The following is a 25,179-nucleotide window of genomic DNA, read 5'->3' on the forward strand; positions in this document are numbered from 1 at the left end:
AATAACACTTCTTTTTATGGATGCTTATTTTTTGTTTGCTCAAAATAGGATGTGAGCTCTCAGTTTCGAAGTATGGATTTTGTTTGAGTAACTTCTTTAGGGTGTGGAAAAAAATGGTGTCGCTTCTGAAACGAAAACATTGATGATAACAGCCAATTCTATAGCAAGCTTTGGTTTCGAGCATCGAAAGAGTAGTGTTTCATAAATTGACATCAGAAAACTGGTAGTTAGAACCTGAGAACAGGGTGAGGAGGCAAATGGTGGTCTTCAGTGGCAATGAATGGTATTGGTAGTACTGGTGGGTCTTTTGTCAGAATATTCAAAATATCTGTGGTTTCTTTCCTCTTGTATGTGAAGGAAGAATCCTAAGCTGCTTTGCAAGAGCTGCTGGGTTTATTTTAGATTAGCGACGTTGATTGGCTTGGCTTGGCTTGGCATGGCCACTTGTGGACAATTTGCTGAAAGAGTTGTATGTGACAAGTTGAGAGACATGTGAGGAGACCTCGTGACTTTTGTGGGGTTTGATGGTTAATTATTGTGTAGGACAATCTTAATAGTTAAGATCATGAGCTGCTATTGCTAGTTGTGCGGTTAGCGGGACCCAGGTTATGGGGAAGTCATGTTAGCCCGTGACCGACCGCATCTCCGTCTGTATGGATAGAAAAGATTATATGCTCTTCGGAGACCCCATCAGGAAGAGTCGATGAGCATAATATTGCATAGTCCCCCGACCCCTGCTCACATAACTAAGGTGGAGTCGTCTATTCAATTTATATAGACACCCACTTTAACTGCCCTTTGCAAATGCTCAAGGCAGTTTCTTAGGCTTTCAAGTTCGACTGCCCCTGCTCACATAACTAAGCTCGACTAGTCCACTACGCTTTTCTCTCGCACAATTTTCCATTTCTTTCGAGTTTTTAGGTATTAAGTAGTTCTCTTAATAGTTAATATGAGCCAGGTTTGAGCGTTACTCTCTTTTTGGAGTTTGGCGAGTTGCAGACAGTTTGTCTTTTACTTGCTATATGCATTCAGATAAACTTAAGCTCGTGACTTTTGTAATCTTTTGATACGTCTGCCTGTCAAGTCTCTGCTCATCTTCCGATCCATGTCTTGATGTGTTTACCTGTCCACGTGGAGAACAGCTAATGGCTGCAGTATGATTAGCTGCCAAAATTATCCCAAAAAAAATATCAAGGGCATTTCGGTAATTTAACGGACCACCCAAATTCAATTTATATAAATACATTGGTTATTACTTATTACTCCCATGCAAAAACAGATGGCCTCCTCTTCCATACCACTAGTCCTCTTCTTTGCTCTTCTCATCTCCTCAACCAATGCTGATTCTTGTGCCTCCCAATTCGACGGCTCAGATCTCTCTGTCATTCCCATCTATGGCAAATGCTCTCCCTTCAACCCAACCAAGCCCGACTCATGGATCGACACAGTCATCAACATGGCCTCGAAAGACCCATCAAGGGTCAAGTACTTGTCAACCTTAGTGGCCCAAAAGACCACCTCTGTTCCAATTGCTTCGGGCCAACAGGTCCTAAACATTGGCAACTATGTGGTCCGGGTAAAGTTAGGCACTCCGGGTCAGCTTATGTTCATGGTACTTGACACCAGCAGTGATGCTGCTTGGGTCCCTTGCTCCGGCTGCACTGGCTGCTCCACCACCACTTTCTTCGCCAACACGTCTTCCACTTACAGTCCATTGGATTGTTCCCTGGCCCAATGTGCTCAAGTCCGTGGGTTCTCATGCCCGTCCACCGGCTCCGGCGCATGCTCGTTTAACCAATCCTACGGTGGAGATTCATATTTCTCTGCCACTCTGGTACAAGATTCTCTATCTTTAGCTAAGGATGTTATCCCAAAATTCTCTTTTGGATGCATCAACTCAATCTCTGGTGGGTCAGTCCCACCGCAAGGGCTATTGGGCCTGGGCCGTGGGCCCATGTCGCTGTTATCCCAATCCGGATCACTCTATTCGGGCGTGTTCTCATATTGCTTACCCAGTTTCAAATCCTACTATTTCTCCGGGTCACTCAAACTTGGCCCGGCAAGTCAACCCAAGAATATTCGGACCACTCCACTTCTTTACAACCCGCACCGCCCGTCATTGTACTACGTTAACTTAACTGGAGTCAGTGTGGGTCGGGTCAACGTTCAAATTGCCCAGGAACTCCTAGCCTTAGATCCAAAAACCGGGTCGGGTACTATAGTTGATTCGGGTACGGTCATTACCCGGTTCATCCCACCCATCTATACCGCAATCCGAGACGAGTTCAGACGTCAAGTTAATGGCACATTTTCATCATTAGGGGCCTTCGATACTTGCTTCGCAGCAACACACGAAGCTGAAGCTCCTGCCATAACGTTCCATTTTACGGGCTTGGACTTGAAATTGCCAATGGAGAACAGTTTGATACACAGCAGTGCTGGGTCGCTGGCTTGCTTGTCGATGGCGGCTGCACCAAGTAATGTGAATTCGGTTCTGAATATTATAGCTAATTTGCAGCAGCAGAATCTTAGGGTAATGTTCGATGTTGTGAATTCGAGGGTGGGGATTGCTCGTGAGCTCTGTAACTAGTTTTTTTTTTTTTTAGCTCTATCTGTATCTCTTTTTGTCATTGTTTTCTGATGTTTCTTTTGAGTTTGTCTGGTTTTGTATGAACTGAACTGGGAGTAGTTGCAATAACTGGGCTAATCCTGGTCTATGAAGATTTATGTAATATTTTTGGACTTTTGGATATGAAATATATATGTCAAGAATATAATCCTACATCGGTCTAAGACTATGTCATAACTCATTCCCACATCGGTCGAAGACTCTATCATAATCCAATCGAATGACTTATAAGTAAAGCTCATAACCTCTCACATGAACAATGCGTCTGTTGAGCCTATGTACCATTGGCGATGGTCCATGAAAAATAAATATTTACCGGCCCAATGTATCCATAGTGATCTAGTAAACCAAAGAGAAAAATATTAAGTGATGAGGCGGGTGCGAGAGAAAGGTAAGAAAACCCGCAAAAGTAATGCACAATATCTGAATGCAAAAATCACATCCATACACACACATATCAATTTTCTTTTGATTACAGAAAACACAAACATAAAAAACATTATGAATTAAAGAAAGAAGCAAACGATGTTTATATATAACAAGTGGAACACCCCCCCAATTCTCTCTGAAATCATCATTGTCTTCCTCATAATTCCCCCCTTCTTCTTCTTCTTCTAAGCTCAAAATGTACGACTTTAGAACACCCCATAATGAAATTAAAACCACACAAACAAAATAAAACAAATTGAGAAAATAATTGATGAAATGATCAATAAAGAGACTCTTAAGTCTTAACCCCATAATTACTTTCTATGATATCCTCTCTCTCTCTCTCTCAACCCCACCATTGGTGCACTGCAATTCCTTCATCCCTCAACTTTCCATACAAAGCCAAACACTCCCAATAAGCCCTTCCAGTCCCCTTCCTTCCTGCATTCTTTTGTGGCTTGCATTCCATGAAAAGCTCATCCACCAACGTTATCGCCTTACTCTTCATCATCTCCTCTACTACTTCTGCTTCTCCCTTCATCACCACATAATCTTCATCCTTCACATTCTTTCTTAACCAGTCTGACATCCCAACCTCTGCCACTTGTGGTACCTCCTTCCCTGAAGATTCCTCGGTCACAGTCTCTATCTTGTATATCTCAAAATCAAGATTCCTTGTCGGATAGTTCTTCGCAAACCATCCGGTGCCACTGCCCCCTGCTTTCTCTGGCAATCCCACGTCGATGAACACCCGGCGTGGGTAGTTCTCTAGGGTATCGCCAGTTAAGTCTGGTAGGTACCTTGTTTTCTTCAAGTATCTGCTTGACTTGCCTGTCAAAACATCATTTATCCCAAAACCTTAAGTAAAATGACAATATACAAAATCAAATTTGTGAACAAGAGTGGTGAATCGCATTCAATATTACCTGAGGCCGCCCTTGGGGGTTCAAGGAGCACGTCTTCTAGGTTCTTCAATGCTGCCTTTCTTGCCTCAGATGAATAGGCAAGGAGCCGCCTATGTGTGGACGAACCAGCTTGAGCATTACTTGTTTTCTTCATGGCCAAGATGACTGAACTATAATGTCTAAGATAAACAATTTTGTAATTCGATGGCTTGTTGAATGCAAAGGACGGATTTTTGCTTAGTTGAACAATGGCGACGCCGCCTACTTTGAGAGTCCTATCGATGAATTCAGTGGCAACATGGAAGCTGCTTGTGATGACAATGTCGAAGAATTCTTCAGGGACACCATTTTGTTGCCCCAAATCATTAACAGAGATAACATTCGAGTGGATCATGTCTTGTCCATCGAGCATCCCAGAAGTGTAAATCTCATTCTGTTGATCACCATTGCTTAAGAAAACAGCTTTTGATCCTGCTTGAATTAGGCCTTCATTTGTTAAATCACGGAAGAGTAATGGCAAGAATTCAACATTGATGGAATCGGTGGCAATCTCAGATCCAGAAAAGGTTGGCGCAAACATTGTAGAACTGCCTAACCAGGGCAACGAAATGAAAATCAAAGCCAAAATCATGGATCTCGCAAGAATCCTCAAAGCACCCGAATCAGGAAGTTGGATGATCAAATACGTATCAGTCTGAAACTGAAGGCCATTGTAATACAAAGGTTTGTAGTACTTCTTGAGGCAATTGGGTTGAAACCCTTCATCGAAATGGATTGTTCCCATGTGAAAGCAGACTACTTGTACGTTTTCACGAATCAAATGATGCAAAAAGAGATCGCTTTTGTAAGGAAAGCTGTGGTTATTACAGTGCAGAGAAGATGTTTGATAAAAGTACGGTGAGAGGGAGAGGGAGGAAAAGGGGATGGTTCAAAACAGATTAGCGAGTACAAAACCTGGCGGCTGTGTGGTTTCCACCCACGAGGGCTACACGGGTACTTTGCATTCTAGACCAAAGTAACATCAACTGTCTCATCCTCTGCACCTCCATTTCTTTTATTTGTTCCCAGATCGATCGATGTTTTTTTTATCTGCTCCTCATCACTATCTTCTCATTAGCGACACATTTTGGGCATCAAATGTCAGCACCGATCGATCAAACCACCATGGAGGGAGGGAGGAGAGACCAAAGAGGACTTCTTTTTTTTGGTTTTCTGGTTTTTATTTGTTTATGTACACTTGGGTTTGCTTTAGAAAGATATGGGGTGTTGAGGTTTGAAATGAAGAGAGACAGGGGATATATGGGAGAGAGAAAGAGAGAAGTTGCGTTGGTAAAAAAATTGGTTGGTGCTACGAGAATTGAGTTTAGCCATTGTTGGGGGTTTGTTTTTGTTGCATGGAGTTGAATTCTCCTCCATTGAAAGCGCTAAATGCATGTTTGCTTGTTATAACCTACACGGGTTTGAGCCTTTGAGGTGTCATTGCTCACCTGGGTATGTGTTTTGGGTTGGGCTCTGTGTATTTCCTTGCTTCTTTTTTTGACTTGGACCTTCTTTGTTCTTACTTGCTTTCATGATAAAGGCCCGATACATTCACGTCCAAACTCGGCCCATGAATTAAGCCTAAAATTTGAACAAAGCCCAATCCCAAACCAACCTCCCCCGGCTCCCCGTACCGATTCCTTGCACCGAATCTGTAACTGTGAAAGTAGAACCCACATCATCGTTTTTTTTTTAATAACCGGAAGGCTCCAGCTCAATGGACACTTTGTAATCCTTGAGTTAGTTTTACACCCGAACATGATTGCCACAGTCCACACCACAACGACAAGCACTGTAAACCGGGCTGCAATTTGTGCAGATAAGTGGGTCGAAGCTTGCTGCACGACCCACAAAACCAGGGAACTCCTAGGAAATGTTTCAGTTAGTTTCAAACGGTTAATCTCAAGCACCTTTAATTCTTAAGTTCGGAGAGATAACCAACCAGACTCGTATTCAATTATTCATATCATACAAGTGAGCATCAATGCATCATACTCATATTCAAAGTTTTATATTGATTTTTTTTCCTACTATTTTTTTAAAGAATAAAGAGCTAACCATTAAACGAAAAACAACAACTTGGTCATGGTGGTGGGGGATTAAATGAAAAACAACAACTTGGTTATGGGTGGGGTATCTTCAAAGGACAAGTATTAATAAACGATGCCCATAATTAAATGGACACTTTCCCAATAATGAGAGATGTGGGTCATTGCCGTAATGCCTTTGGTAATATCTATTTTCGTGTATTGGAGGGCCTATGGGATTGCTATGAATCATAATAATCCAAATGATTGATTTTGATAGAGTTTGGTCAACAATACTGTGCCATACTAATAATAATAATAGATGTGAATCTGATTGTCTACTCCTTATGAGTCCTCAAACAAACCCCCCCTCTTCCAGTCAATTATGGAGGGATGGATGATTACCCTTACCGATTCTTCATGAATCAATTGTTAATCATAGCTGGGACACACACGGAAGTCGTGGATCTACGATGACCAACCTAATAGTTTTAATCCCAGTAAATGAAATAAATAAACTAATAGGTTTAATATAAAAAAAAATTTTATTTTCATATGACAAATTGTAATAATGGAAACATTCATGAGACTTGAACCCACGAATTCCTCCGTTTGTGCTAAGAGTTACCACAACCAAGTTCATTATCTTAGCCAACGATCCGGTGTTCATTAAACTAATCTCAAACCCAGAAGAGTCAACTTCAAAAACTCAATCTCAGTCTTCACTTTGAGTGAAATTTATGTCTCTTGAGATTTATTGACCAGTTCAAAGAGGCTGGGCTCAGCGACTAAGCCCAATTGAAATCCTTATTCAACATTTAGCGGCTCAAGTCAAGTCAATAACACAAAGGAAGAAGAGGACAAAATAGTTGCTCCCAATCCCCATAGATTAGGAAAACAAAACATTTATTAAGGTTCACCGCGTCCAAATGTATTAGCATGGAAGATACGACCTTTCTTCCATCTGCGACGTCAAAGTCAAGCCGGTGAAGCAAAGAAGGTAATATAACCCAGAAGGAAGGAGGCAAGTAGCGGGGACCCGCACAAGCCGCGTCTACAACTTGCCCTGCCCAGTACCCACCTCTTGACTCTCTCTTATTCTCTCCAACTATATAACTCTCATTCGTTTGGCCTAAAATCCCATCATTCATTCTCACAGGCATAAACACAAACACTTGACGAACACATAAACAGGAATTAATACTAATTACCTGAAATTATGGGTGTCAAGGGATTCGTTGAGGGTGGAATCGCTTCCATTGTTGCTGGATGCTCGACTCATCCTATGGATCTGCTCAAGGTCCGTATGCAACTTCAAGGTGAGAGCATGACTGTTCCAAACGTTCAGCAAGTTCCTACTTTGCGACCTGCTTTGGCCTTCCATTCTACCCCAGCTGCTGTCTTCCCTCCTAATTCGATTAACATTCCTCCGCCACCTCGTGTGGGACTTGTATCCGTGGGGATGAAGATTGTTCAGGCCGAGGGTGTTGCTGCTCTGTTCTCCGGCGTCTCTGCCACCGTCCTCCGTCAGACACTCTATTCGACCACTCGAATGGGACTTTATGATGTTCTGAAGCAAAAATGGACCGATAAGGACTCCAAAAACATGCCCCTTCCACGCAAGATCGTTGCTGGACTCATCTCCGGCGCGATCGGCGCTGCGGTCGGGAACCCTGCCGACGTGGCTATGGTCAGGATGCAGGCGGACGGCCGGCTTCCCGTAGCTCAACGCCGCAACTACAGTAGCGTGATCGATGCGATCACGAGGATGTCGAAGCAGGAAGGCATCACCAGCCTGTGGCGCGGTTCGGCGCTGACCGTGAATCGTGCTATGATCGTGACTGCCTCGCAGCTTGCGACGTACGATCAGGTGAAAGAGGCAATTTTGGAGAAGGGAGTGATGGCCGACGGGCTGGGGACCCACGTGACCGCGAGTTTTGTGGCAGGGTTTGTGGCGTCTGTGGCGTCGAATCCGGTGGATGTGATAAAGACTAGAGTAATGAACATGAAGGTGGAACCAGGGCAGGCTCCGCCGTACAATGGTGCCCTGGATTGTGCAATGAAAACTGTGAAGGCCGAGGGACTTACGGCGCTTTATAAGGGCTTCATCCCAACCATTTCAAGGCAAGGTCCTTTCACTGTGGTGCTGTTTGTGACATTGGAGCAGGTCAGGAAGTTACTAAAGGATTTCTGATCGATCGATGATGACGAAAACTATATTTTGGTTCCTTGTTCTATAAATTGAATTCAGTCTACATTTACTACTACAGAAAATATGATACCAGATTGGTATGAGTTTTTAGAATGTAATTCCTTCAAGTAATGAAGCTATTTGTTGACCTAGATGGATTAAGCTTTCAATGAAAGAAGTCTTTATTAGAATTTCCACCACATATACACATCAACAATATTGTCCGTTTTGGGTTGTCCTGTTCTTGTGGATACATCAAGTCTGCACACGACTTTACCTTCCCAGGAGGTCACTCATGTCAATAGTACTGTCGTAAAAGCACGCTTAACTGCAGAGTCATCTTGAGATGTTGTCCTCCAGAAAAACGCACTTGTTGTTGATAGTAAGAGACTGAATATATCTATATATGTTAACAGTTTTGTTAGTTGGTTGAAGACTTATGTGAACTAATGCTTGTGACTTGTAATGGACTAAGCTTTCAGTGAAAATGGGAAATGATGTTATAGGGTGTTAAAGTGAACTACTCGGCCATTGTACAGCTGGTTTGCGCTGGGTCTCGTTCCAACTAACATATCATGTGCCTAGATAGGTAAGAGTTTGGCCATGCCTGCTGAAAAGAGAAGGGGTTAGTGAAGCAAGTGGGTTAATGTTCTGAGTCCACAGAACTTGGAAGGTTTTGAACCTTGTTGTGGTCCACTGTGTCCTCGTGTTCTCCTCTGCCTAAATTTTCATTTCGCATAACAAGTTGAGGTTGAGTCTCAGACTCTCAATGTCTCTCGGACATTAAATTAAGATGAAGTTTGTTCTCACCTGCATTTTGGCTAATTCATTGCCATAGAAAGAACATGAACGGCTGTAGATTGCTGTATTCAATCAGTGAAGAAATAGATCAAAATGCAAAAGTGGGGGTCATAATAACGTACACTACTACCAAAGAAGGCCCTCATTGGGCCAGAAGCTCTTCAGGTTCGAAACTTCTGTCCCATGAATTTGCTGTATTCATTGCCATAGCTCAAGCCCTAATATGTAGTGGCCCAATAGAAGACCAAATGTTTTGTACTCAACCTAAAGCGTGTTGATTTTGGTTTTCCGAATCTAATATTTCTCCCTCTGCCCATGGAGAAAGGAAACGAAAGGAAAGGAAAAGAAAGGAAGGAAAGGAAAATTTTACAAAATAACGTGAAACAGTGGAAAAATCAGATCAAATTAGCTGTTTGTCGTTGTAAATACTATTAACTTAATTAATAAATAAGCAACCTGAAGGCGGCGTCATTGAGTCCCCACCCACCCCACAGGCCTGCAATCTGCAGAAAACAAAAGACAAAACGAAAAATTGAATTAAGAAAACAAAAAAAAAAGAAGAAAACAGAAAGGAAACAAAAAGCAGCACATGCGGAATCGTCCTTATAATTCTTTCTTTCTCGTCAGAGACAATTTCTTTTCTAGGATCGCCAAACTCATGGACAGCTTTTCGCTTAGGGTTTTATAGATAATTTATTTAGTATTTATTATAAAGAGCCGGAGAACGAAATCCCCTTGTTTAGAGGATTTTTAATTTAGGGTTCTACGACATGGAAATCGAGGTCTCCGGCTCCAATTCTGTGGTTCGTAGCATCGATTTGTTGGATAGGGAAAAGAAGGCGGAGGAGGAACGGATTCGCTTGAAGAGGAAGACCTTGAACCACGTGCTTGAACAGTGCCATAGGGCACTTGAATTGCTCAGTAATGGGAGCGGTGTTGATGATGACGATGATAGCGAAGGTGGCGCCCAGCCTCAGGCGGAGGCCAGTCGTGAAGACTCTTCGGTTCAGACTGGCGATCGAGATGTTGAAGAGGTATTGTTTTACTGCTTAGGGTTTTGGGTGCTTTGTTAGATTTTATATTTTGGTTGCAGGATTTTTAGTCTTTATGTTTGATATACTTGAAGTAGCTGAAAAATCTAGAGGATGAGGAGGTTTGAGTCTAGGTTTCATGCGTTGAGTTCTTTTGGGTGGTGTACATTGAAGTTGTGTTACTAGCTTATGTGGATCGATTGATACAAACTCTATTTCCTTTTTGGCTTGGCTTGACATGTAAATATGGTCATTCGAACAAGATTTTTCTCAAAGTGCTGTGATTAATGAGTAGGTCTCTGAATTTGGAATTGCTGTTTTTATCTGACTAATGTATGTTTTTATGGCACAGCCACTTTTAGCTGATCATTACTTATTTTCGGGGAGGTTTTTCTCAGTAATTTATTTGCTTCTTTAGGTTTGGTTTGTCTTTTTGCTGTTGTCTATGTTTAGGTGAGTTGTGCGTTAGCTAGGATGTTGCGTTGCGGACTGTCCTTGACAATGTAGCTTCAGTAAAATATTTGCATTGATACCATATGCTGATAAACTTAACCTTAAATGTGGGCCAACATTAAGACGAGGGTATGTGCTGTTATAGGAAGTGAGAAGACTAGTTGTGGTCTGTTCATATTTATTGTGGATAGGGAGGTTAAAGCAGGAAGATTACTTATCAGAACTAGGCAGGACATTGTGTCCAGGAACTTGACCAAATGCTGGTAAAAAGTGTGGCATATTTGTTGACGTATCCTGAAGGGAAGGTCACCCTTACCTGTGACGATTATGATGGTCGATTTAATTTGATAGTAAGAAAAGATATTTCCTTGCAAGGTAGAAAATTGTCTTTTTCGTTATAAATGAGCATGTCTAAATTGGTTATTCACCTCCAGGTATAAAATTTTCTAAAACATTGAAGATAAAGGTGGCGTTAAGTTGTCATCTGAACAGTTTTTTGTAAACAGCAATAAAACAATTTTCTTTGTAGGCGCGGTCATACTTCCTCGAATGTTGTTGCACCAATCACCCGGTTTTTTTTTAAGCCAGTGTATTTCGAGAGTTAAATGGATGTATAATTTGATGCAGACACAGAGGATATAATGTCATCAACTTGCATTTTTTGCATATACCATTTTCACAGTAATAGGAATGGATGTCTTCATTATTCCCCTAATCTTGCAACCTAGATTGATAAAGCCCATAGATACTCATTCTAAATCGCCAACTTTCTGTTTTTTGTACTATTTATGTGACTCCATGTCCACGATGATTGGTGGTATACTTACAAGATTTTTGAACAGTTGTGACTAAAGATATTCTTCGTTTCTGTACTTTTTCCCAAAATGTAGTTGTGCGATCTTCTCAAATCTAGAGTTGAGTGCCCTGACTTCCTCGAAAAACTGGAGTACGCTCAGTCATCAGTTCCTCAAAATGTTACCGGTATGAACCAATATGGTTTCTACCATGACTGAATGTCTTTTTGACTTGTTCCATACTCCATATTACATTGTTTGTTATTTTCTTCTTCATATTTATGTTTAAGCTTTGGAGAAGTTAATTCTTGGATCTAGAGTATTATGTTGCTCTCTGGTGGTCCAATGCTGATAATGTACTGGTATGTTTTCAGAAGAATGTAGTTCTTGGGACATGATCAATGAAAATGATCTTTGGGAAGGTGAAAATTCTGATTCGGATCAAGAAGATTATGTTCTAGTTAGGCAAGAAGATATTGTAGAAGGCATTGCTTGTTTCATGGCTGCGTATTTGTTGTCTCTCAAACAGACTAAGGTATTGTGTAAATTGATCATTATACCTTCATATTCAAGTGGAATTTTTGAAAGGCTAAATTCTAGAAGTTCATGTCAACTTGTTAAATTAAGCAGCTGCCTCCAAAGTCCAAATTTGCTTCCCTCTGCTCAATCCATCCAAACATAGTCTGAGTTATCTCATTTACATATTATATGCCTATGGTGTTTCGATTTAGCTCGATAATAAAAATGTTGTAACTTGTATTCAAAGTGCCTAATGTTTTTCTCTATGGTTGCTTGCTATTTTGCAGGACTTGGCCCCAAATAAACTCCAGGAAGGTAACTTAATTCTTTCCTTTGTTAGGTTGAAATTGGATTGGCATTATATTTACTTTTAATGAGCCACAGCCCTTTTGTTCTGAATTCATTTTATGCTTTTATTGAACAATATTTGTCCTCTACAGTATCAGTTACTTATCATCCTATGTTATATACCTTTCAGCACTTAGCAAGACATTCTCGGTAAAAAAGAAAAAAGGAAAGCTTCGGAAGGCATGGGATGGGAGTAAAGTTATTTATAATGTTGCGTCTTGGGGAGCTACTGCCATTGGGTAAGTTAAAAACCTGTGTAGTCTGATGTTCTCAGCTAAAGGTTTGGTTTGCAACTCATGTGCCTCTACTTACCCTCTGGGCATTTCTTTCATCTATTTTGCATTATTTGCCTATTTGCATTGTTGCATCTTCCTTATAGATCCATCTGCGTATGCAATTGCCATTCACATATGGTATTTCTCTACTTTTGGGAATTCTTATTTACTAATTCATTACACGGTCTTTGTTGCTAACAGGATATATCAGAACCCCCTTATTCTTAGTGCCGCCTCTAAAGCCTTTTGGACTTCTTGTCATGTTATATCAAAGTTTCTCTGACTTTTCCTGTCTCTGGCTGGAGATATCTATGCTATTGGAATTCACTGTTGTACTTGTACTCATGCTGCCAATGCAGCTTTCCTGCTCCATATGGTGTGCCATTCTTTCCATTTCAAGCGATCAATTTCTCTCTTATGTATTTTAATCTTGTAAATACCTTTTCTGTTTGAAGAAATTATGGGTGAAATTCAATTTCTTTGGGGAGATTTCATTGCAAATTTCTATCTTGTATTGCCCCATTTCAGTTGTCCAGATTAATAATGCATGCAGATGCGTTGTGTTATCGACTGTTTTCTTTCATTATCCTGCATTTACTACATAAAAAGTCAACTCTCAGAGCCTTCAGTATTTGTAAACCCTAAAAAACCCCATATGCTCATGCTGCCAAACTGAACGTTCAACTAAATTGCACTTCTCTTCTTCTTCTTGTTCAAAAAAAAAAGGGTTGGGTGCATGTTTTCATGGTATTAAGGGATACAATTATCTGATCTGAATTCTGAGGGTGTAAACAAAGGCAAAGATATTACTATATGACATACGATATATTGAGTTTACAAAAACGGATAAAATTGATAGTCCAGTACAATGCGTTATATATAAGTAGATTGCATGAAAAAAATGAGAAAAACCTTTTTAAGGCAACCGATCAGAGCACATACAGTTGTCTGCTCCCCCTTAACAAAATTAGCAGCACGAGAAGCTTCAGTGCTGATGGAAACATATCATCCGTTTCAACAAGCCAGTGGGATAATGTCATCGCAAAGGCTCCTCGTAGCATCTATCTGCTTTCCCAAACTCCTTGTTGCAACAGAATGCCCTAGTCTTGCTCGAGTCCATACACATTATAATGCCTAGTAGTAGTACGTATTGTCCTTGTGGTTTGGAGCATCCTTGCAAAGTATCGATCGCACTTCCATGATTGATCGAGGGGCCTCAAGGTCTTTCTCTTGCAGGGCATTTCCAAGCAGTTGCTGCATCTGTGAAGCAAATGAATCATCTAAAATCTGCAATAGAACAGATCAGAAAATCAGAAAGGCAATCTGAGAAAGTAGATCCAACAAGTAATAAACTCCATAAATCAAATTAATCAAATGCATCATCTCAAGCTTTCCAGAAAGAGTACTGGCATCTCAGACATACTACTGTGTGCTTATTCTATCTTTTTCAGCCCATTTATTAAATATAAACATCCGGAAAAAATAAGAAACAGGCCAAACCAACCCGTCATTATCTTTCAAAATTAACAATCCTTGATCCATAGCTCAGGGAACTAATTGCCAAAGAGCAATCAATTTCACTTAACAAAGGGTAAGTGAAAACAAAACCTTAAACCTTCAAATCTTTTCCCTGAACTGCTCGCTCATCGGGGAATACTTTTACGGGCTTACCAATAGTATAGATATGATTTCTATGATTGTTCAACGGGTTCTTTTCCCTTTCGCTTTCCCTTTCCCTTTCCCATGTGAGAAAGATAGAAGCAGTTTTCCCAAGAGGCCTCCCCTTGCTCTATTTTCCAAAACTACCGTTTCATCATAAATGCACAAAATTAAGGCAGTTTCCTCTCTAAAATCTTCCAAATAATTTACGGCTCAATAAGACTAGTACAAAATAAGAATGCAGAGCTCTGTATAATTGACTGATTTGGGACTCAATGCCAAAAACACCATTGAATAGGATAGATTTGTTCATAAATCTTATAGAAAGGGAAGCTGTAAATTTCAGAAGTTCACATGCTATAAAAGTTGGTTATAGTGGAGATTGCATGCCAATATGCCATAAATGCAGTTATCTCATCTAGCAATACAACTACTTACAGAAACTGTGATTCTTGAACCCTTGTACCACGACCTATTCTCTTTTCTGTTCTCCAGGAAGCTTAGCACATCCTGTCACAAAAGTAATTGCATAAATTATGCAAGAGGGTTATTTATGCAAGAGGATTTACAAGAACAAAGTGGAGATTATCAAGTCAAGATCCAATTTTTGACAACTACCTGTCCCATTCGGTCCCAGTACCCTCGGCAGATTGCAATAAAGACATTAGTCTCAAAGACGGTATGGAGATGATTTACGGTATTGGTTAGCTGGTCTCTCAACGGCTGCATCCTACTTCTTATGTCAGATTCTACGACATTTTCTTTCGACTCTTGGAGAAGTTTCTTCAGTTTTGTAGCACTCTGTGACTTGCTCTGGGATAAAATACAGAAAGCACATCAACTATACAATATACATTACATTCACAAGAACAGTCTGAAAGGAGGAGAGGGGAAGGGAGACTACATAATATGAAAAAATATAGGGAAAATAGAAAAAGAAAAGAGAGGTGAAGCTCTAGTTCAAGAGTTCAAATATCAATGCATTGGACCAAAAATGGGGCCAAATTACAACCACGATGTTTAGTAGAAATTAACCTTATTCACCCAATAATATTGAAAAATGAACTTGGTTTGAAACAGTTATCTATCTGCTTGAAACAAGGAATAAAGTGCGATGTAGAATTTATCAATGGACTTCTATCAAAAATTCCCATCATTCAGATCACTTGGTATTTCAATTTTTGTTTTCCCTACAAGACCATATACTAATCCATTGCAATTTGATCTAAGGGTAACTTCTCTACATGATTTATAGGAGAAAAAAAAAAGAATTTTCAGAATGATACCCACATTTTCCGCAAGTTTCTCCACGACCGCTTGAAGGTAGTTTCTAAACTTAGCTCTCAGCATCACAGTCACTTCACTAAGACGCTCCCCAGGAACAGTGTTTCCACCATTAGGTATGCAAGACCCCCATGACTTGAATTGTGCTTCTATCTTAGGGCGCAGGACATCGAGCATTCTCTTCATAGAATTCAAAAGAATTCCAAGCTGCAGAACAAAACAAATTTTTCAGGCATAAGAATATCCAAAGCCAGTGAAACCTTTAAGAGTGAAAATTCCAGCTCACCTCGTCCGCGACTGTATATGAGCAAACAGATCGCTTTGTGAGCTTGTGGACATACTTGAGCCCAAATTTTTTAGGCACCAAATTTTCTTTCAATGGCGACAGAACATCTGCATACTGCTTGTCCAGAGCTTCCACTACTGCCTTTTCGATATCAGCGATAGCCTTTATGCAACCAAAAACAAATCAAACATGTCAGCATTGCTTACCTTCCTTTTTCCTATTGATAAAATGTAAGGTCATTATCATTAACTATGTATTAATGTAGATATCGTTGCAAACGATAAACTTGCAAAAGGTCAGGCCTCCATTGCGCAGAAGCACTGCAGTCTCACAACCTATCCCACTGACCCTTTATTTTCCTTTATTTCATAAGAAACTACTACCAATACACCTTGGTTAACATCAACACTGTAATTATGGACTATAGGATTTTTTAAATTCTTGGATTGCACCCACTTCATGATTAAAGCCAAAAATTTACCAAATAGGATATTAATATTTGACAAAGTGTTGCAAAACAAAAGGAGTAATGAAGTTAAAAGGTCCTATACTCACCATCACCCAACCAAAATATTATCAACTCATAAATAAGGTAGACTAAAAAAAGTGGCAGAACATAGTGACCAAATGAGATGAGAAATACAGAATTAAGGAAAGGAAGCATTTTGACTATTTGACATACATTCTCCAGCACAAAAATGTATTCTGGCCACCGGCAAATGATGACTTCATAGTCATTCAAAGTCTCTCTAAGGCGGTCATACATCTCATCAACAAATGGTGTGGTAGAATGTTGTGTCCTGACTCCGGACCATTTCACCTGCAGTTGATTCATTTTTACACAATATTACATTTACAAGTTAAAAAAAAACTTGAAACAATTTTCAGAAAAGATTTCACAAGGCTGTCAATAATCAATCGAGTTGCAGTTGATGTCTCACATTTGTTAGATCCTAATGAAGCATAGCAATTTATTTAATTCCTCATCTATTTAGGATTTAACGATTCATTGTGAAATAAATTGTCTCTAATGCCTGTGGTGATTGAAAAGAAACTTATGCAAAGGCATGCACACCGAGATACATAACCTATTTTGTGTACATAGCTAAAGAACTTGTTTTCAAAAAGAAGCAAATGGAAAGGAATGCCCTCCAATGGCATTGGATAATCAATCGTGCAACGAGGCTCAAAAAGTTACCTTATCTAATTTACATGACTCGAGTAGAAATTTGCGCTTGTCTTCAATCCATAACATGATATACAAGTGAAACAACTCCTTTGCATCGACTCCTCCTTTAACGTGACTAAGAACATAACATCAAAATGAGTAAAAACTATACAAGACATGACTATAAATATAGTAGTTGCTAGGAAACAATTACCTTATTTTCCAGCTGGCAAGATCTCTCTGAAAATCTGCTGTTGCAACAACAAGTTCTGCTACAGGAGGTGAAGGACCAGATGGAGGGCATGCAAGCAAGAATGTGCGCAATCTGCTGCAAAGCTCTGTGCTGTATATTGATGAAGATAGGTTCGGCAGATCTATAAAACTGTTAAAAGAACATATTATTAGGATATCACATTGGACATCAGATAGGTCAAACACCACACAGATGCATGATACATAATCTCAAAAATGGTTAAAAAAAATAGATATTCTTAAAGTTTTGATCAATGCCGAGCAATAACATGTAGGCTTCAAGTTAAAGTGAAATGACAAATTCCTTTGTATATGCATGAAGCACAAGTGGAAGTACCGTGGAGCATTAAGTTATAGGTATACAACTCTCGTACATAAGGCTCCCGCAGTGGGTGGTTCGGGGATAGGTAAGATACTAAGATGTATGCAAACCTTGACCCACATAATATGTGAAGAGTCTGTTTTCAGGAATTGAACCTATGACCTTTAGGTTGCACCTTTGCAACTCTACCACCAAGCCACGTGTTCGTTTGTTGAGTATTAAGTTATAGTTCAACAAAATTGAAAAGCTTGCCACCAATATAACAGACAGTAGCGTAAAACTTTGCCTTTCAATTCTCTTATATGAAGAAGTATCTAAAAGGCTCCTATTATTGTAAGGCCTATGCCATCAAATTTGAATGCTCCATGGTTGGAAGGTGATAAGGGGCTTTACCGAGCGTTATCTAGCGGGAAAAAGACGAGAAATTCAGTACAGTTCTTGAGCGACATTCAGATTACTCACTACTTGTTTATTCAATGAACATAGATCTCATAATGAGTTTCCACTGCAAACTTCCATGCCAATTCGTACACTATGGAATTTATTTCTATGCCACTGTACACTTGTCTTACAACTACACTATCCTTTCTGCATTGCAAATTATATCATATTTACATTTTTTTATATTGATCATTAAAACATCAAATCCTAGCCACCCATTACCCAAAGTAGCACCCAATAGCCTGAGATCCCGCACTGAACAGCATGATGAGTTGATATAACTCCATGTAACAGAAGTGAACAGCATGTCAGCAACAGCTTCATATTTAACAATAAAATATTCACGCCTTTCTACATGAATGAAAATGGGCAAAACTATTTATAATCCATAAAATCCAAAAACAACACAAGACACACCATGCGGAGTCTTGTTGTGCCAATTCATCATTCTATTAACATGGATCAGTAATATAGATGTAATTCTTCTAATGCTATGTCAAATGCTTCCAACGAAGATGACACAAGATACTAGTGTCCCTCTCAAACAAGGAAACTTTCCAGCAGAAGGTCAAACTTCAGCGCCAGAATCAAGACTCAAGAGGCATGTTGACTCAGGTTCAATTTTTGCATGTCATCGTAACATTCATATGACAATAAGGGTAAAAATAAAGGGGAAAAAAGAGAGTAAAAAACCAATACCTGGGAAGTATATGTTGGTTGTGGATTTCAATGTCAGTATGGATTTCATTTTTTATGTTGACACACAGAGCAGTCATCTTCTGGTAGGCAGTAGATAATGCCACAGAGTCCAATGATGTTGCTTCATTATTATTGCTGGCAACATATTCATCTGTCTCAGCCAAATGCCTTCTTGATCTCTTTCTTGCAGCAACCTGGGAAGAGAGTACAACTTAAAGAAACAAAGAAACTGAAAACTTTAACAAACCCTGCACTATGGAGATTTTCAATTTCTCAAACCTGGAAATAATGGCACAGATTAGTTTGTGCCTCAGGAGACAATATGTCATGAAGAAGCGTATAAAGCTTAACAGCAGGTTCCAACGCTGGCGCTGCCACCCCAGTTGCAGGCTTGAAAACATCCATGATGCCAGAGAAAGATGATTCATCAAGGGACTTGTAATTTTCAAACACCATTGAAAGAATCTGTTCTATCTGATCCTTGGTTTCCCCCAGGATTCGGTTCTGGTGAAAATAGCCAGGAAGCATGCATATAGAGTTAGAACAGGCATGAACAGCAGCAAGCAGGAAAATTCCAAAGCCACACAAAACCATACAAAACCATTATCACTAGAGAGTAGAGAGACATGAAAACGAGTGATAAAATGTAACTAACCCTCTTTAGGAAAAAAACATGGCTACAAAATAACGATGATGGTGTTGCAATAATACTGAATCACTATACATCTTAAAACTACAAAGCTAGAGATGTACCTCCTGATGACTCAATGTGCTCTTGCTATGGCCCTTCATAACTACAGGCATTAACAAGTCATACACCAAGGTGAGGCAGTCAGCCGTGGGGGTAGCCACATCCATTACATAGGAAAGATACCTGTCAATTTCACATATTAGGAACAAAGTTGTCAAATGAAATCAAGGACACAAATCCGCAGGCATAAAACAACGTGTTGCATAGGTGCAGCCCACGGAGAAATTCCTGGGTGCGAATTTGAGGGACGAGAAAGAGGCGTATAAAGAATGAACTTGGAAAAGAGTTCAAACACATGAATGAATTCCTGAAGAAAAAGAGTTCCATTACCTGAGCTTCACATAGACATCTGAAACCCCATAATATGACGCGAATTCAGTTAAAAGCCATTTCCATGAACCATACAGCAATAAGTTTCTTTGTTGAAAATGTTGAACCTTCATAGCAACTTCTAAAGCCAGGTCATATGCGACCGTTTCTGCAACAGAGCCACACTGGAAACGCCCAGAATAGCAATTAATACCGTAATCCTAATCATATACCACGACATGCTATGATATGATATGATAATTCAATCTTCATGTAAACAGCACATAATCAATTTTCATAATATCGTCAAGATAAAAAGTCTAAACGGAAGTTTAATCTTCAAAAAAGAATCAAACTTAAAGTTAAAAAAATGTTTATCCAGATAAATTCTATTATTCATTTGTTCAAGCTTGTATATCAAAAAGAGTTCATGGGAAAAATAAAGATGAAACATCTACTTATACTGACTAAAATTATAAGCAGTATCATTGGCTCAAAACTTCGAGCAGCTAGTTTCATAACTAAAACTGAAAGCGTACTATTACACGACGATTGAGATACAGGTCACTAATTTTGTTTACGCTGACCTCTCCCATTTTCAAATCAACAGCTTAAACCAGCCAAAGACCCTCAACCCTCGATAGTTACATGGGCAGCCAACAAATGACCTCAAATCTAATTTGAGTATGCATTTAAGACCATTCTGATGTGGCCATCAAGATTTTTAAAAAAAAAGCCTTTTCTTATGATCTGAAAAGCTAGCAAGAAGTTTGAATTCTAAGATACATCTTTCCAAAAAACATATCAAATATATATTCCGGAAGGCCTCCAAAAAATATATTACTCACCTTTAAATGACCGTTATCGTCTGCACTTGTTGAATAATTAACATACAGTTGCAGTTTCCCTACAAGCTCGTGCTCTGGCTCCCGATATATAGACCACCAGCGCACCTTGTCAGCCTGAATATAATTTGGAGTGAGCCTTCCCCTGACAAAGTCTATATAAGCAAATACTGTCAAAGTCAGTGTTGCAAAAATTTACCGAATCCTCAGCAATGGTTGCCACCTGGGCAAGGGCCCGACCATAGTACTTCCCCTTTGAGTCCTGGACTTCAACGACTAGAACATCTCCTAGACTATCTGGAAAGCTGTATAGTAGTCAAAACCAGTCTCAAAAGATTCGGTACATTGTAGAGGTCGAGAATGGAATAGTAGCACATACAATACATGGGTTTCACCAGATCCAGGTTGCATCCTGATGGCATCTTCCTCCGCGGAACTTTTCAGCCTCAACAAACAATAGTATGTTTCTGATGACATTGGCAGGGAAATGAAACATGAACAAACAGATGATATATTCACTAGAAAAAAAAAAGAGTAAAAAGAATGAACTTCGAAAAGTTTTAGAAACAGTATGAAAGATGGGTTTACAGTAATTAACTACTTAACATTCCAGATTGCACCAAAGCAATCAACAAACTAATGTAGCCAACTCAATATGTTAGCACAAGAAACCAGCCAAATGCCTTTACTTAGAGTGTATAACGTATCTAGATGGTCCCTGATGACTTCAATGGAGATGAAAACCATGCACCTTCATCGTTAGTGCTGGAAAGTACAGAAATATTCTATTGCAAGTAACTTTTGCCAGTACTTGTAGTGTGCAATTGCATACCTTGCATAGCCTCGTACGATGACGAACTGTTCCGCAGACTTGTCACACCCGTTTTAAGAAGCCCAGAAACCTGCTTTACATACCGAGTGCTAGCATGCACATATGACAAGCTCTGACGCCTAAAGGATCTTTTTGCAGGTATAGGGCGTGTAACTTGAATTTTTCGAAGAGCTTGCCAAGCAGATACAAGCATGGATTGAAAATTAGAGAACCGATATCGGATTGATTCCATTTTTATTCGTGGCGGCCCCAAAGCTGACATACTGCAGCCAGTTGGCGGGTCAAGGGCTGTCTTCACTTTACGCACTGTACAATGAATAATATTTTTGGATAGACCACATCAAGCACTTAAAAAGTGAGGATATCAAGGCAAGAATAAAATATTACCTTGCACCTTCATCGTGCCAATGATTTTCTTTGGTTTTGGAGCAACTCCCTCACTGGCAGGCTCAGAAGAGCGCTTTGACATTAGTTCCTCCTCTGATTGCAACAGCACTTGCTGTAAACTATAAAAGTTATAGGCACAAATGAGACTACAATTAACCAGTTTAATATCAATAACCACGATTTATATGTGCCTTTGACAATATAATGTGGATATAAAAAAAATTATATGTGAAAAATAAATAAACTACTAAATGCATATGGGGTCTTCATTGCTCTTTGTAGCCTACACGATCTAGAATACCATAGAGCTTCCTCAAACTTTGAAAAATTCCAAAACAATTTTCAGGGTTAATACGGAGAAATTGAAGAGCAAAATAAACCGATCGATCTTAAAATTCAACCAAATCTGCAAAAATTTCCCAAGTACATAAGTACATTGCATGTTAGAAAAACTAAAACTTTAAAATGTGAAACTAATCCCCTATGTTTAAATACATACATCCTATTTAGTTCGAGATTTTAAGGACAGAAGGGTCGTCTAGAATGGCTTTTGAGTTGCCTGACAGAATGTTATTACAGCACAACTGGCATCAGAACCAGAAAAGCACAGAGGTAAAATGAGTCTGTTCTATTAGCTCTACTTGCAATCATTGGCCAAAATACAAAGAAAGATGCTACAGAGGAATGGAATTAATTGCATCAAATAAGGAGAAAAGAAGATTAATAAGCATACCCAAATGCTTCTCGTAGCAGAGCACATTCATTCTCCAAAAACAAGGGAGCTTCCATGCAACTCTTTGACCAAGCATGAAGACAAAGGCGAACACATGCATCATATGCAATTAATGCATGCCATGGTCCCAGGGCACTGCGTTTTGAATTACAAAAAAAGTAGAGTTAAATGAACACAATAAATAGGAATAAGAATGTCTTGACTCATTATCAGCACTGCATACAATTATCATGTTGGTCAGAGATACCTCGCATGAAATGTCGGCACACGAGCTGGGTTTGAATTGGAAGAAGCTGTAGCTCCCACGTTGGCACCAGTTCTGTGAACAAAAAAGGTAAATTTTTCCATCAAATATCTAACATAAGTATAAAGAGTATCTTTTGTGAAAGCACATCATGTCCCTAATGAAAATGATACAAACCTAGCAAAATGACCTGGATTCTTGTTTCCAGTATCAACCTCCGTCTTAGGCGCAGACATGATTGTACAGTGCGAATCTGTAACATTTGTAGTGCCATGCACATCATATACTGGAATTTTCTCATCCCCTTCTTTAATTTCCTGCCCTGAACCACGAAATGGAGGTGCACTCGGAATATCATCCTTGTCACCATCAGACATGTTTTCATGCAGCTTGTTTATGGGTTGCAGATTCTGAAAATCACTCTGAGTTAGCAAGAACAGGGTGCAATTGAATAGGTACAGACTAAAGAATGTATATGCTGAAGGCATTAAATCAACTAATTTTTCATCACACTAGATGCTATCAATTTTAGAAAAAATCCTGACAATTTTATCTGTTACATAACTCATAAGCAAAAGAACGGAAAAAAACAAACATATACGAAACACGGCTATACAATCAACGATCATGAATGCCTTCATAGCAAGCCAGTATATTGTTCAGAAACAGCAAAAACACAGGAATATTTAAAACCATTCTCATCAAATTGTTTCAACATAACACAGTTCAGGCATCTAAAATTGTTCATCAAAATGCCATTTGAGTAGCACATATGGTACTAACAAATTTCAAATTCTAGCTGAACTGTGCAGGTAGTCTTAAGTAAAGGGCCGGAAGATGCCAACTAAGCTATAAAAAAGTGGATTAAAAACAGCCTCTCTGATACCTATGTACTAGCTCATCCAACATAATTGGAACCACAAGGAGCAGAATGGCATGTACCCCACCAAGTTACAGTGGTATATGCTAATTTCTCGTCATAATCAAATAATGCTGTTATTGAACTCTTAACACACAAAATTCTCATGCAATCAAAACCAACACGAGCAATCATTCCAAATTACAAATGAATTAAAAACAAACCTTCCCAGTGACACTTTCCACACTGACCACAGAGGGCACACTTGCAGTATACCCTTCTGAAACGCCCATTCTGCCCCTTGGCACAGCAGTACTCATACTCCCTGGATGTGTGCTTGAAAATTCAGAGCTAGCAGCCGAATCTGACTCTTCCTCCTCAGAGTATGAGTTCCTCCCAACTGGGTATCGCGCATTCCCCCTAGCCAGCCTATCTACAACATGCCCTTGCCTGCCCACTAATGTCTCCCTCGATGAGCTAACATCAGAATATGTATATTCACTCCCATAAGGCTGCGGCCTCTGCTCCGAATTCCCAAGCCTACGGGAAGTTCCATTAGCAATCCTTTCATCTTGCGGCGAAGAGTCCAGGGAGTATCTTCCACCATAAGTGTCCTCCTCGGAATCAGTTGTCATGTCATTGTCTGAAGCAGAACCGCTATCATAGGCATCCGGCAATGTCCTCGAAACTGGGATGGCCGATGATGGCAGGTGCCCGCTTCGGAATTTGGAAGGCGGGGGAAGCCCAATTCCCCGCCCACTGCCATGTATGCCGGTTATTGCATCAATTCCACTTCTCATTCTTGAATTAGAGAATGGAATTTCCTTCTGATTAACAGTACAAAAAAACAGCGTCTCAGTTCTGTGTTTCCTTTTCATCAATGCAATTGAAAATAAACAACAACAAAAACCAGATCCACCATGCAGAAGCATAATTTGTTAACGAAAGAAAGATATAAATTGATTGTTGATCAGTGAAATGAAATTGACCTCTCTCACCCAACGAAGGCCATTTTTGTCAAGTCCGTCGGTGAACATGACTGCTAGGGCTGTACTTCACCTACACAATCACATCAACATCTCACTTTTTCTTTCATATAACATAACAGTTCAAAAGCAGCAAAACAAAATCAACTGCAATTACAAGCATTGAAATCTAACAAAAAAACAACATTGACTCACATGTGAATCAAACCTCCAACAATTTTCACAGCTTAATACACTCAGTGAGTATATATGCCCAAACACACAGAAACAGTTGAGACAGAATGCAAGAGAGAAAGGAACAGATCAACTCGAAAAACTTCTATCAGAGTACTATATCTTTGATATTTGACAGGATCGGTAGAGGAAAAAGCTTCGCTTATCTCAAAAGCTTCCTCCTTCGGCACTGATATAGTCTCGTGACTCGTGAGCCCCAAAGCTGCTCTCTCAAAAGCTTCGCTTCTCTCAAAAGGCTTCCTCTTTCCTGTTTTTGTATTTCCTTCTTGTGAGAATGAAAGAAAGGGGAAAAAACCCTAAAACGGCGTCGCTTTTTATTCCGAATTTGTATACTACATACGGCACCGTTAGTCGGACATTAATGAGCTTTTAAGGTAATATAAATCAGATTTATTAATGAAAATCTGTTTATTGAGTGCTGTTAGTCAAAGCCACGTCGTTAGTCGG

General features: G+C 39.7%; 5 protein-coding genes across 5 annotated transcripts; 3 read left to right on the forward strand and 2 right to left on the reverse strand.

The window, feature by feature from the left end:
- The first annotated feature begins 1,251 nt into the window (after window positions 1–1,251).
- On the forward strand, window positions 1,252–2,784 carry LOC120009682 (aspartyl protease AED3). The gene has a single exon (XM_038860356.1). The coding sequence runs from the start codon at window positions 1,268–1,270 to the stop codon at window positions 2,588–2,590; it is 1,323 nt and encodes a 440-aa protein (XP_038716284.1). The 5' UTR covers window positions 1,252–1,267; the 3' UTR covers window positions 2,591–2,784.
- Window positions 2,785–3,084: 300 nt separating this feature from the next.
- LOC120008965 lies at window positions 3,085–5,462 on the reverse strand. Its single transcript, XM_038859374.1, has 2 exons — window positions 3,985–5,462; window positions 3,085–3,889 (listed from the first exon to the last, which is right to left on the reverse strand). Exons 1-2 carry the CDS (start codon window positions 4,745–4,747, stop codon window positions 3,405–3,407), a joined length of 1,248 nt encoding a protein of 415 aa, XP_038715302.1. The 5' UTR covers window positions 4,748–5,462; the 3' UTR covers window positions 3,085–3,404.
- A 1,696-nt stretch (window positions 5,463–7,158) lies between these two features.
- On the forward strand, window positions 7,159–8,420 carry LOC120009903 (mitochondrial uncoupling protein 5-like). Its single transcript, XM_038860632.1, has one exon. It carries the CDS (start codon window positions 7,249–7,251, stop codon window positions 8,221–8,223), a length of 975 nt encoding a protein of 324 aa, XP_038716560.1. The 5' UTR covers window positions 7,159–7,248; the 3' UTR covers window positions 8,224–8,420.
- A 1,099-nt stretch (window positions 8,421–9,519) lies between these two features.
- LOC120008605 lies at window positions 9,520–13,007 on the forward strand. The gene is made up of 6 exons (XM_038858979.1): window positions 9,520–10,055; window positions 11,396–11,486; window positions 11,674–11,834; window positions 12,106–12,133; window positions 12,297–12,405; window positions 12,643–13,007. The coding sequence occupies exons 1-6, from the start codon at window positions 9,792–9,794 to the stop codon at window positions 12,722–12,724; spliced, it is 735 nt and encodes a 244-aa protein (XP_038714907.1). The 5' UTR covers window positions 9,520–9,791; the 3' UTR covers window positions 12,725–13,007.
- Window positions 13,008–13,229: 222 nt separating this feature from the next.
- Window positions 13,230–25,011, reverse strand: LOC120009683. Its single transcript, XM_038860357.1, has 23 exons — window positions 24,694–25,011; window positions 24,502–24,571; window positions 23,737–24,339; window positions 22,831–23,063; window positions 22,657–22,728; window positions 22,410–22,544; window positions 21,677–21,795; window positions 21,290–21,595; window positions 20,837–20,924; window positions 20,657–20,762; window positions 20,461–20,574; window positions 19,634–19,797; window positions 19,306–19,426; window positions 18,832–19,056; window positions 18,553–18,746; window positions 17,053–17,220; window positions 16,869–16,974; window positions 16,353–16,490; window positions 15,671–15,832; window positions 15,391–15,591; window positions 14,719–14,913; window positions 14,539–14,610; window positions 13,230–13,728 (listed from the first exon to the last, which is right to left on the reverse strand). The coding sequence occupies exons 2-23, from the start codon at window positions 24,547–24,549 to the stop codon at window positions 13,576–13,578; spliced, it is 3,723 nt and encodes a 1,240-aa protein (XP_038716285.1). The 5' UTR covers window positions 24,550–24,571; window positions 24,694–25,011; the 3' UTR covers window positions 13,230–13,575.
- Window positions 25,012–25,179: the final 168 nt, after the last annotated feature.

This window comes from Tripterygium wilfordii, chromosome 11 (assembly GCF_013401445.1).
Source record: "Tripterygium wilfordii isolate XIE 37 chromosome 11, ASM1340144v1, whole genome shotgun sequence".
Classification (NCBI taxonomy): Eukaryota; Viridiplantae; Streptophyta; class Magnoliopsida; order Celastrales; family Celastraceae; genus Tripterygium; species Tripterygium wilfordii.